General features: G+C 38.7%; 2 protein-coding genes across 2 annotated transcripts in view; both read left to right on the forward strand.

Annotated features, from left to right (window-relative positions):
* Positions 1 to 13843, forward strand: part of LOC127689388 (zinc finger protein 39-like) — a 236606-nt gene that overhangs the window by 20029 nt on the left and 202734 nt on the right. The gene's annotated exons all lie outside the window — the stretch shown is intronic.
* LOC127689812 (nucleolar and coiled-body phosphoprotein 1-like) overlaps positions 3188 to 13843 on the forward strand; it is a 50194-nt gene continuing 39538 nt past the window's right edge. Inside the window, exons 1-3 of the mRNA XM_052189395.1 lie at positions 3188 to 3291; positions 3876 to 3967; positions 6677 to 6777. Coding sequence (XP_052045355.1) covers positions 3283 to 3291; positions 3876 to 3967; positions 6677 to 6777 — 202 coding nt within the window. The 5' untranslated portion in view covers positions 3188 to 3282. The remainder of the gene's footprint in view (positions 3292 to 3875; positions 3968 to 6676; positions 6778 to 13843) is intronic.

Below are 13843 nucleotides of genomic sequence, written 5' to 3' on the forward strand. Positions count from 1 at the left end.
ACTGGACCAAAACAGAGATACCTCCCATCACATAATAATCAAAACCCAAAATATACTAAACAAAGAATATTAAAGGCAGTAAGAGAAAAAGGCCAAGTAACATATAAAGGAAGACCTATCAGAATCACACCAGACTTCTCACCAGAGACTATGAAAGCTAGAAGATCCTGGGCAGATCTCATGCAGTCTCTAAGAGAATCCCAAATGCCAGCCAAGACTACTATACCCAGCAAAACTCTCAATCACCATAGATGGAGAAACCAAGATATTCCATGACAAAACCAAATTTACACAATATCTTTCTACAAACCCAGCCTTACAAAGGATAATAGGAGGAAAACACCAATACAAGGAGGGAAACTTCACCCTGGAAAAAGCAAGATAGTAATCTTCTTTCATCAAATCCAAAAGAAGATAAACAATCAAATATAAAAAACAACATCAAAAATGACAGGAAGTAATAATCACTATTCCTTAATATCACTTAACATCAATGGACTTAGTTCCCCAATAAAAAGACATAGACTAACAGATTGGATACATAAACAGGACCCTACATTTTGCTGCATACAGGAAACACATCTTAGAGTCAAAGACAAACACTTTCTTAGAGTAAAAGTCTGGAAGACAATTTTACAAGCAAATGGTCTCAGGAAATAAGCCGGAGTAGCCACTCTAATTGCACATAAAATTGACTTTCAACCTAAAGTCATCAAAAGAGACACTGAGGGACACTTCTTGCTGGTCAAAGGAAAAATACACCAAGAAGAACTCTCAATCCTGAACATCTATGCTCCAAATGCAAAAGCACCCTCATTCATAAAAGAAACTTTACTAAAAGCTCAAAGCACACATTGTACCTAACACAATAATTGTGGGTGACTTCAACACTCCACTCTCCTCAATGGACCTATTAGGAAAAGAGAAACTAAACAGAAACACAGTGAAACTAATTGAAGCTTTGGACCAATTAGAGTTAGTGTATATATATATATATATATATATATATATTATATAATATATATATATATATATATATATTATATATATATATAACATTTCATCCTAAAGCAAAAGAATATACCTTTTTCTCAGCACCTCATGGGACCTTCTCCTAAATCGATCATATAATTGTTCTCAAGACAGACCTCAACAAATATAAGAAGATCGAACTAATCCATGCCTACTATCAGATCACTATGGAGTAAAAGTGGTCTTCAATAGCAACAAAATCAATAGAAAGCATACATACACATGGAAACTGAACAATAGTCTACTCAATGATACCTTGGTCAGGGAAGAAATACAGACAGAAATCAAAGACTTTTTAGAATTTAATGAAAATGAAGACACAACATACCCAAATCTATGGGACACAATGAAAGCAGTGCTAAGAGGAAAACTCATAGCCCTGAGTGCCTTTAAAAAGAAAATGGAGAGAGCATATACTAGCAGCTTAGTGACACACTTGAAAGCCCTGCAACAAAAAGAAGCTAATTCAACACAGGAGGAGTAGAAGACAGGAGATCATCAAACTCAGTGGCTGAAATCAATCAAGTAGAAACAAGAGAACCATACTAAGAATCAACAAAACCAGGAGCTGGTTCTTTAAAAAAAATCAACAAGATAGATAAACCCTTAGCCAGACTAACCAAGGGGCACAGAGACAGTATCCAGATTAACAAAATTAGAAATGAAAAGGGAGCTATAACAACAGAAATGGAGGAAATTAAAAAAAATCATTAGATACTACTACAAAAATCTATACTCAAGACAACTGGAGAATCTGTAGGAAATGGATAGTTTCCTGGACAGATATCAAACACCAAAATTAAATCAGGATCAACTAGATCATCTAAAGAGTCCCATAACTCAAGGAACCCAAGAAGTTAGACCCCAGGGAACCAAATAACCCTATTACAAAATGGGGTGCAGATCTAAACAAAGAATTTTCACCTGAATAAATTTGTATGACTGAGAAGCACCTTAAGAAATGTTCAACATCTTTAGTCATTAGGGAAATGCAAATCAAAACAACCCTGAGATTTCACCTCACACCAGTCAGAATGGCTGAGGTTAAAACAGGAGACAGCAGGTGTTGGCAAGGATGTGGAGAAAGAGGAACACTCCTCCACTGCTGGTGGAATTGCAAGATGGTACAACCACTCTGGAAATCAGTCTGGCGGTTCCTCAGAAAACTGAATGTGACACTTCCGGAGGACCCTGCTATATCACTCCTGGGCATATAGCCAGAGGATTCCCCGGCATGCAAGAAGGACACATGCTCCACTATGTTCATAGCAGCCTTATTTATATTAGCCAGAAGCTAGAAAGAATCCAGATGTCCCTCAATGGAGGAATTGATACAGAAAGTGTGGTATATTTACACAATGGAATACTACTCATCCATTAAAAACAATGAATTCATGAAATTTTTAGGCAAATGGTTGGAATTGAAAAATATCATCCTAAGTGAGGTAACCCAGTCACAAAAGAATATACATGGAATGCAATTACTGATAAGTGGATATTAACTAGCCCAGAAGATCTGAATACCCAAGACAAAAATAGCATATCAAATGACTCCCATGACGAAGTAAGGAGAGGGCCCTGATCCTGAAAAGGCCTGATCCAGCATGGTAGGGGAGTAACAGGACAGAGAAAAAGGAGAGAGGTGATTGGAGTATGGGTGTAGAGAAGGCTTATGGGACATATGGGGAGGGGGGGGACTGGAAAAGGGGAAAGCGTTTGAAATGTAAACAAAGAATTTAGAAAATAAAAAATAAATAAAAAAGAATTTAATCACATGTTGAATCAAATTTTGTCTAGTCTCTTGTTCCTCTCTGCGCCAATGATAAAAATAATTCTGTTTTTCCCCTCAGATAAATGGAGTCAGACATTTTGCAAACCCCCCAGGAAACACTCAACTGCTTCATTTGCCAGGGCATCATTTTGGATCCAGTTCTCTTAAGGTGTGGCTATACCTTCTGCAAGGCCTGTCTCATCCTTTCTTCAGAAGACTTCAGAATCTGACACTGCCCTATGTGTAGGCAAGCACCCCATTGGATGTTCATAAATAAACTCACTATGAGGAATCTGGTATCCACTGTGAGAGAAAACAGGCTCATGAAGTATTTGAGTTCTGAGGAACACAAGTGCATGACCCACAAAGAGAGAAAGATGAAATTCTGTGGTGAGAGCAGGGCCCTTCTCTGCCAATTGTGTTCTGACTCCCAGGATCACAGAGGTCACAGACACTGCCTCATTGGAGTGAGTGTCTATATGCAAATGGTAAGTGATGCTTCTGAGAAAAAATAATGATGAGAGCTTAAGAGAGGGAGGCTTAGCAGATCACAGGAAGAAGCTTGTCCTGATTCTGAGGAATCCACTGTACTCCAAATCTTGTCACTTTTTAAACAGGGAGCGAGGAATGACTATAAAATGTAAATATTCCTTGAGAGGTGCATAAGTATAAATATCATTTCTAGTTTCATGATTCATTAGATTCATGCCACTGAAAAGTATAATCATTGTAAATTTACATCTTTAAAAAGTGCTTGTGACATTTGCTTAAAGTCCCAAAAGTACATTGGAATGAGCTGGTTAGAAGCATCTGGTGATCCCAATCTGATGCTAATTATCCAGACAATCTTCAATTACAGTACATCACTTTGAGCACACGGTGGTTGTGTTTTGTAATTCTATGGTCTGAAATCTAAAGTTTCATAGTTACTAAAAATACACTGTGATCCTTCTTCTACCGTCTCTAAAGTAATTGTGTTCAGTGCTTGAGTTTGTCCGTCAGGTAACTCATTATTCATCTAAGGACGATATTTATTTATTTATGTATTTGCTTATTTGTTTATTTATTACAGCTGAAACTTGAAAAGCAAATGGCATCTTTATGGAAGAAGTTCCAAGAACAGGAGGAATATCTAAGGGCAGAGAAGAGAAGAATCTTTCAGAGGTTGGTGGATATGAGCCTGATTTGTAAAGTCAACCAGAGGCAGATATCTTGCAAACTTGGTCAGTCACAATTTGAAGATCATACATGGGATGTCATGCTAGGAATTCCTTTTTTGTTAACCTTAAATACTTAAAGGCAAAATCCAATTTTGAACACAGAGAGAAAGGCCTGGCTGTGTGACAGAAAAGTTTGATAATAATGGGTGATTTTCTGAGTGTTTAGCAGAGTACATCAGACTCTATCACTCCACTTGGAATTTTGGGTGCTATGTATGTACAAAGTTGTATTTTTCTTTTCTTTTTTCTTTGTTTTTTCTTTTTTCTTTTTTCTTTTGAGACAGGGTCTCTCTGTGTAGCCCTGGCAGTCCTGGAACTTACTCTGTATACCAGGCTGGCCTCAAACTCAGAAATCTGCCTGCTTCTGCCTCCCAAGTGCTACGATTAAAGGCTTGTACTACCACTGCACGACCCAAAGTTGCATTTTTGAGTGAACATATTATCAATGAAAACCTTTTATTTCCAGATACCTCAGAATCTCATTTAATAGAGGAAAATGGTAATGGGAAAGGATGGGTTTGTTTGCTTCCTTTATTAATAACAAAGAAATGTACAAAATCAAATAATTTACATTTTCTGAAAAGTGTGGACAGTAAATCAGTGTGTGCAGCACCGTGGTGGGATCCTGTAGGTGAATTTAAACATAGAAGAACTCAGTGGAGAGGATCAAATACTCTCCAGATGTGATCTAGGATGTCCCTTTTCCTTCAGCACTATGTGACCCCATGGGAGGAAATGACCAGGACAGACTATAGCAAACTAATCAGCCTCTTGATGAAGAAGAGAATCATTATATGGAGTGTATGAAAATCAAAGCAATACTATTTTAGAGGAGCTCAGGAAAAGTGAAGCCATGATGGTCCACAAGAGGAGTCAACTAATAGAAATGTGTCAGGAGCTGATGGTGCTGTCCCAGAAGCCATATGAGGGGTGCTTCTGCAGGTAAGCGTGGAAGAGTGCTTGAAACAGCTTTATTATCTGAGGCCCAGCCTTATGACTGTTACATCTGAGACCCCTTTCTATATCCCCTGTACTTATTATCAGGTTTTAATAAAATGTGGAGAGATAATTTCTGTAATATCCTAAAAAGAGCAAGCTTGTTGACATTGTGTCAGTAGATACCCCACTGAATATCTCATATTTTGTGATTGTAGCTTGCTTCTTTGAATCCCCAAATTAAGTGATTCTTGTTACCAAACACCCCATTTTACCTCTACTTGGATGTTAGTACAGTTTTAAAGTAGTCTACCATAAGTTTGTTCTGTTTGAAAGCTGTGTTTTTGAGATTTCTTTGGGAGGTGGGGGATTTGATATATGTTCTTCTTTTGTGGTACACAATGGCCTTGGACTCACAGGATTCCTGAGACCTAAACCAGGAATTCTAGAGTTACAGATATGCAGCACCATGTAGGGGTTAGACCTCAGTTGTAAAGTACCCTTAATGAAAGTATCCTATGCTTTCTGTACAAGATCAAAAAAGTCCTCTTTGCAGACAGCTGCAAGTTACAAAGCAGTGTATAACTCCTACCCATCTGCTTCTCAAATATTCTCACAGCTTGATTTCATTAAGAATCCATTCCATTGTGCTAATCCACTTCGTGGCATTACCCTGGGACATGAAAATGCATTTGCAGGGTGAATCGGTGTAGTGATGACTGACAATTATATAAAGATAATAAAACTTTTTTTATATATAAAGATATAATAAAACTTTATGGGCTGGAGAGATGGCTCAGTAGTTAAGAACACTGACTGTTCTTCCAATGGTTCAATTCCCAGCAGTCACATGGTGGCTCACAACCACCTGTAATGGGATCTGATGCCCTCTTCTGGTGTGTCTGTAGGGAGCAATAGTGTACTCATATACATGAAATGAAGACATAAATCTCTAAAAAATAACTTTATATATAGAGAGAGCTACATTGTGTGATGTTTCTTCAGATATCTAAGCATCTTTTGCTTTGCAAGATTTGGATGACTTGTTCAGAAGGTGAGTTTAACCCTCAGTGAAAGCCAGGATACCCTGAAGTATGATACAAAGCTGAGCAAGCTCACTTAGCAATGTACAAATACACTTTATATAGACAATACTTAGTTGTTCATGGATGATCGGTGTGGGATTGTTTTCATAGATATGATGCCTGTTTGCCTTTACCAGACAGTGCCTTTTCTTTCTCCCTGTGAGAGAAGCAGTGTATGTAATGGGCTTGAGCTAAAATTTGTCATTTTCAAATCCTGATCATTGAGGCCCATGGGCTGTACTTTCCTGGTAGTAGAAGAAAGGGGCAGGAAGCATGGGAAAGATGTTGGTAACAGGAAGGGCTTGAGAAAGAGCATCTAAGAGGAAACTACCCTGTCTCCTGACCATGGAGTTTCTCTAATATCAGAAAATGTTCTGTGTGAAAAATGTTCAGGTAAATGTTTCCTTTTAATAATTTGATTTGTTAGAAGTACCTATGTGAGTGCACAGGTGTGCAGGACACAGGACCACTCTCAGGAGTCCATCCTCTCCTTACACCATGGGTTCCTGAGATTGAACTTCAGTTGTCAGGTTGTGTGAGAAGGGTTTTAATACTTAGCTCTGAGTGGAGATTTCTCCTCATCACTGGGGTGATATCTGTCACACAGACTGATCAATGTCTTCTCCTTGCAGGAGTGAGTTAGTGCAGCTGAGCCTGATGACACAGGGTATGAAACCAAAACTCAGTGCCCATCCCAACACTGGGCTGACGGCAAGGTTCAGCTGCTTCCAAGGTGAGTGTCAGCACTGATATAATGACCCGAGGTGCCCTTCAACAGTGAGATGATCTTTGTACAATGAATATTTTAATTCACTGAAAAGATATGTCTAGTTAAGTCACATTGTAATCATATTTAGGCAGATGGTCATTTTACAAACAAAAATTAATGAATACCAATTTAGTGATGTACATGATTCACGCTGAAAACTATGGTATCATGTGTTCCTTGAGACACACAGAATGATTAATTCAGATCGATTAAAATATTTGTATGTTTTCTATTAAATATTTTAGCAGTTGATTTTTTATTTTGGAGACAGTATTTCTCTTTGTATCCCTGGCTATCCTGGGACGAGCTCTGTAAACCAGGCTGGGCTTGGACTCATGGACATCCACCTGCCTTTGGCTCTGGAGTGCTTTAATTAAAGACATGTGAAGCCATGCTCAGCTATCAGTTGAATTTTTAAAGTGTATTATATTTCATAGATTAAAAATTCACAAGATATAGTGGCACCCACGTGTAACCCCAGTATTAAAAACATGGCATCCGGAGGACTGCCCATGAGTTTGAGGCCAAATAGATTGACATAGTAACTTCCATGCCAGTCAAGGGTATATAGCAAGAAGTGCTATCTCAAAGAAATTACAGAAATGTTCATTAAACAAATCCAAACAGACAAAGCCATATATCCCAGGCAATAAAAATAATACAAGTTGATAAGACACAGGGCAATCTGAATTACACTGGGAGATCAAAATATGGATTGTAACATCACAGATAAAGAATATCAGAGGTATCAGGGTTAAATGCAGATAATTGCTACTAGGGAACAACTTCTAATACATGCTTAGATTTATCTTTCGTACAAATCTGCATAGTGGGATGAAAATCAAAACAATAAGATGAAAACAATCCTGACCTAGGACTTAGGAATAACTTTTCATAGAGACTCAGGGGTACAGCCTTCAGGGGGGTCCTCATTGTGTTGCACACAACTTGTTTTCCTGGTGTAAGTAAAGCCCCTGACAGAACTGTGCTATGGCTTACACCTCTGCAGCTTCTGCAGATTTTCAAAAAACTGTTCATTATGTAGTCTTTGTCTTTCTTTGGGTGAACTTCTGGACTTTGATTTACCTGGGCTATAGCTACCCTTCCAGTCTTAGATTTTCTATTTTTAAAATCCAGTAAATGTTTAGGAATCTGTCTCTCTCTATCACCTGATAAATGTAAATATTTGTTTTAAGTAAAATGTCTCTTCCCACAGTGAAAATTTTCTTTCAAAATTTCATCATATTCAATTGCAACCCAAGCCTAGTTTTTGATGTCAGACAGAAAATCCATTTCTGGATTTAGCTGGATCCTGTAGTGCTTCCTGGGGAGCAGACAGCTCCACCACTGGGAAATATTAGTGGGAACTGGATTTGAAAGACCATGAGCAATGGACTGTAGGAGTCTGTAACAATGCCTGGTTAAAGAAGAGAAGCTATGACATTGGATCTGAAAGTGCATTTCTTGTTGTATATTTGAAGGAGGGTGATCATTACAGTCTCCGCACCACCTGCCCAACATTTCACCACTATAGAGAGAAACTAGCTGGATGGGTTGGTGTGTTCCTTGATTGTGAGGGTGGATGTGTGAGTTTTCTGGATGTAGCCAAGAGTTCCCTCATATACAGCTACTGCCCTGGAACTTTCTATTGCACTGTCAGGCCTTTCTTCTCTACTGTCTACACATGATTATAGGAAGCTGTATATGCTAGTGCTTTTCCATGGTAATGTGTCTTCTCTTTATTGCAATTGAATATTGTGATGGTTTGTATGTGCTTGGCATTATTAGAAGGTATGGTGTTGGAGTAGGTGTGTCACTGTGGGTGCGGGCTTCAAGAACATTATCCCAGCTGCATGAAAGCCAATTTTCAACTAGAAGCCTTCAGGTGAAGATGTAGAATCCTCAGCTCTGCCTGCACCATTCCTGCCTAGATGTTGCCATGCTCCTACTTTGATGATAATGGATTGAACCTCTGAACCTGTAAGCCAGCCCCAATTAAATATTGTCCTTTATAAGATTTACCTTGTCCATGGTGTCTATTGACAGCAGTAAACCTTAACTTAAGACAAATATCACTCTCTTTAGGTTAGGGAAGTTTTCTTCCATAATTTTATTGAAGATATTTGCTGGCCCTTTAAGTTGTAAATCTTCACTCTCATCTATGCCTATAATCCTTAGGTTTGGTCTTCTCATTGTGTCCTGGATTTCCTGGATATTTTGGGTTACAAGCTTTTTGCATTTTGCATTTTCTTTAACTGTTGAGTCCATGGTTTCTATGGAATCTTCAGCATCTGAGATTCTTTCTTCTATTTCTTGTATTCTGTTGTTGATATTTGCATCTCTGTCCCCTGATTTCTTCCCAAGGCTTTCTATCTCCAAAGTTGTCTCCTTTTGAGTTTTCTTAGTTGTTTCTACTTCTGATTTTAGATCCTGGATGGTTTTGCTTAGCTCCTTCACTTGCTTGTTTGTGCTTTCCTGTAATTCTTTAAGAGATTTTTGTGTTTTTTCTTTCATGACCTCAGCCTGTTGACCAAAGTTCTCCTGTATTTCTTTAAGAGATTTTTGTGTTTCGTCTTTCATGACCTCAGCCTGTTGACCAAAGTTCTCCTGTATTTCTTTAAGTGTTTTTTGCATTTCCTCCTTGTTGGCTTTTGTATTCTCCTGGATTTCTTTCAATGATTTTGTGTTTCCCTTGCAAGGGCTTCTAACTTTTGATCCATTTTCTCCTGAATGTCCTTCATGTGTTCCTGTACCAGCATCATGAAATTCTTAGGCAAATGGATGGAGCTAGAGAACATCATACTAAGTGAGGTAACCCAGACTCAAAAGGTGAATCATGGTATGCACTCACTAATAAGTGGTTATTAACCTAGAAAACTGGAATACCCAAAACATAATCCACACATCAAATGAGATACAAGAAGAAAGCAGGAGTGGTCCCTGGTTCTGGAAAGACTCAGTGAAACAGTATTTGGCAAAACCAGAACGGGGAACTGGGAAGGGGTGGGAGGGAGGACAGGGGAAGAGAAGGGGGCTTACGGGACTTTCGGGGAGGGGGGGCTAGAAAAGGGGAAATCATTTTAAATGTAAATAAATTATATCGAATAAAAAATAACAAAAAAAATTGTTGTAACCATGTCTACAAGTGGTCAAATATGCTACCAAGAAATGCAGTCCTATAAATTAAAAATTTGAATCATTTTAATAAAATGCATGATGTAGCCAAAAAAAAAAAAACTATACTGATTTGCCGGATGAAATAATTAGAATAGGTCAGATACTTCCTGAACAAATTATGATGGTCCTAGACTGAGGCCATGCAACAGTTCTGAAGCTCTGAGTTGTGTCCACTGTGAATTAAGTGGGGCAGGCTGATTGAGGAGAGAGAGGTGATGGAGGAAGAATTGCCAATGTTTCCATATTTTAGATGTCCTTTTGCCTAGGGTCTTGGATTTATTATAGCATGCCTGCCCGGGGTCAATCTCAGCAGCACAAATACAGAATGAAAACAAATGTGGCCTGACCAAGCCTTTCTTCGTGGTTATTTTGTCCAGAGGGTTCTATTAAAGAAGCATGAAAGCCTAACCAATACTGAAGAACTGCTTGTGACTGCCATGAGAACAAGAATGATTTGTGCTGTCTCAATGATGAATTCAATTTCTTTGCTATCAATCTTTTATTAATGTGTAAATCCTTGTGGATTTCATTGCACTTGCAAAATGTACTCCTATGTTCAGTTATCTATGCTTATAGTAAGCCACCCTCTCAATACTCAAGGTTTAAAATTGTGTGTGTGTGTGTGTGTGTGTGTGTATTTCTCATGGCCCTGACATTTTTGTTTTTGTTTTGTTTTTTTATTCGATATATTTTTTATTTACATTTCAAATGATTTCCCCTTTCCTAGCCCACCCCACTCCCCGAAAGTCCCTTAAGCCCCCTTCACTCCCCCTGTCCTCCCACCCACCCCTTCCCACTTGCCCGTTCAGGTTTTGCTGAATACTGCTTCACTGAGTCTTTCCAGAACAAGGGGCCACTCTTCCTTTCTTCTTGTACCTCATTTGATATGTAGATTATGTTTTGGGTATTCCAGGTTTCTAGGTTAATATCCAATTATTAGTGAGTGCATACCATGATTCACCTTTTGAGTCTGGGTTACCTCACTTAGTATGATGTTCTCTAGCTCCATCCATTTGCCTAAGAATTTCATGAATTCATTGTTTCTAATGGCTGAATAGTACTCCATTGTGTAGATATACCACATTTTTTTGCATCCACTCTTCTGTTGAGGGATACCTGGGTTCTTTCCAGCATCTGGCAATTATAAATAGGGCTGCTATGAACATAGTAGAGCATGTATCCTTATTACATGGTGCGGAATCCTCTGGGTATATGGCCAGGAGTGGTATAGCAGGATCTTCTGGAAGTGAGGTGCCCAGTTTTCAGAGGAACCGCCAGACTGATTTCCAGAGTGGTTATACCAATTTGCAACCCCACCAGCAGTGGAGGAGTGTTCCTCTTTCTCCACACCCTCTCCAACACCTGCTATCTCCTGAATTTTTAATCTTAGCCATTCTGACTGGTGTAAGGTGAAATCTCAGGGTTGTTTTGATTTGCATTTCCCTAATGACTAATGAAGTTGAGCATTTTTTAAGATGCTTCTCTACCATCCGAAGTTCTTCAGGTGAGAATTCTTTGTTTAACTCTGTACCCCATTTTTTAATAGGGTTGTTTGGTTTTCTGGAGTCTAACTTCTTGAGTTCTTTATATATATTGGATAATAGCCCTCTATCTGATGTAGGGTTGGTGAAGATCTTTTCCCAATTTGTTGGTTGCTGATTTGTCCTCTTGATGGTGTCCTTTGCCTTACAGAAACTTTGTAATTTTATGAGGTCCCATTTGTCAATTCTTGCTCTTAGAGCATACGCTATTGGTGTTCTGTTCAGAAACTTTCTCCCTGTACCGATGTCCTCAAGGGTCTTCCCCAGTTTCTTTTCTATTAGCTTCAAAGTGTCTGGCTTTATGTGGAGGTCCTTGATCCATTTGGATTTGAGCTTAGTACAAGGAGACAAGGATGGATCAATTTGCATTCTTCTGCATGCTGACCTCCAGTTGAATCAGCACCATTTGTTGAAAAGGCTATCTTTTTTCCATTGGATGTTTTCAGCCTCTTTGTCGAGGATCAAGTGGCCATAGGTGTGTGGGTTCATTTCTGGATCTTCAATCCTGTTCCATTGATCCTCCTGCCTGTCACTGTACCAATACCATGCAGTTTTTAACACTATTGCTCTGTAGTATTGCTTGAGGTCAGGGATACTGATTCCCCCCAGACTTTCTTTTGTTGCTGAGAATAGTTTTAGCTATCCTGGGTTTTTTGTTATTCCAGATGAATTTGATAATTGCTCTTTCTAACTCTGTGAAGAATTGAGTTGGGATTTTGATGGGTATTGCATTGAATCTGTAGATTACTTTTGGCAAAATGGCCATTTTAACTATATTGATTCTTCCGATTCATGAGCATGGGAGGTTTTCCCATTTTTTGAGGTCTTCTTCCATTTCCTTCTTCAGAGTCTTGAAGTTCTTGTCATACAGATCTTTCACATGTTTGGTAAGAGTCACCCCAAGATACTTTATACTCTTTGTGGCTATTGTGAAGGGGGTCATTTCCCTAATTTCTTTCTCAGCCTGCTTATCCTTTGAGTATAGGAAGGCCACTGATTTGCTTGAGTTGATTTTATAACCTGCCACTTTGCTGAAGTTGTTCATCAGCTGTAGGAGTTCTCTAGTGGAGTTTTTTGGGTCACTTAGGTAGACTATCACGTCATCTGCAAATAATGATAGTTTGACTTCTTCCTTTCCAATTTGTATCCCTTTGACCTCCTTATGTTGTCGAATTGCCCGAGCTAGTACCTCAAGTACAATATTGAAAAGATAAGGAGAAAGAGGGCAGCCCTCTCTAGTCCCTGATTTTAGTGGGATTGCTTCAAGTTTCTCTCCATTTACTTTGATGCTGGCTACCGGTTTGCTGTATATTGCTTTTACTATGTTTAGGTATGGGCCTTGAATTCCTGTTCTTTCCAAGACTTTAAGCATGAAAGGATGCTGAATTTTGTCAAATGCTTTTTCAGCATCCAATGAAATGACCATGTGGTTTTTTTTCCTTTGAGTTTGTTTATGTAGTGGATTGCATTGATGGATTTCCGAATATTGAACCAACCCTGCATTCCCGGGATAAAGCCTACTTGATCATGGTGGATGATCGTTTTGATGTGTCCTTGGATTTGGTTAGCAAGAATTTTATTGAGTATTTTTGCATTGATGTTCATAAGGGAAATTGGTCTGAAGTTCTCTTTCTTTGTTGGATCTTTGTGTGGTTTTGGTATCAGCGTAATTGTGGCTTCATAGAAGGAATTGGATAGTGTTCCTTCTGTTTCTATTTTGTGGAATAATTTGAAGAGTATCTGTGTTAACTCTTCTTTGAAGGTCTGATAGAATTCTGCACTGAAATCATTTGGTCCTGTGCTTTTTTTGGTTGGAAGAATTCCTATGACTCCTTCTATTTCTTTAGGCATTATGGGACTGTTTAGATGATCTATTTGGTCCTCATTTAATTTTGGTATTTGGTATCTGTCAAGGAAATTGTCCATTTCCTCCAGATTCTCCAGTTGTGTTGAGTACAGGCTCTTGTAGTAGGATCTGATGATTTTTTGGATTTCCTCAGTTTCCGTTGTTATATCTCCCTTTTCATTTCTTTCTTTTTTTTTTTAGCTCTGTATCTTTTTTTTAATTTTTTTATTTGATAAAATTTATTTACATGTCAAATGATTTCCCCTTTTCTAGCCCCCCCACTCCCTGAAAGTCCCGTAAGCCCCCTTCTCTTCCCCTGTCCTCCCACCCACCCCTTCCCACTTCCCCGTTCGTTCTGGTTTTGCCGAATACTGTTTCGCTGAGTCTTTCCAGAACCAGGGGCCACTCCTCCTTTCTTCTTGTACCTCATTTGATGTGTGGATTATGTCTTGGGTATTCCAGTTTT

This window comes from Apodemus sylvaticus, chromosome 7, assembly GCF_947179515.1.
Source record: "Apodemus sylvaticus chromosome 7, mApoSyl1.1, whole genome shotgun sequence".
Classification (NCBI taxonomy): Eukaryota; Metazoa; Chordata; class Mammalia; order Rodentia; family Muridae; genus Apodemus; species Apodemus sylvaticus.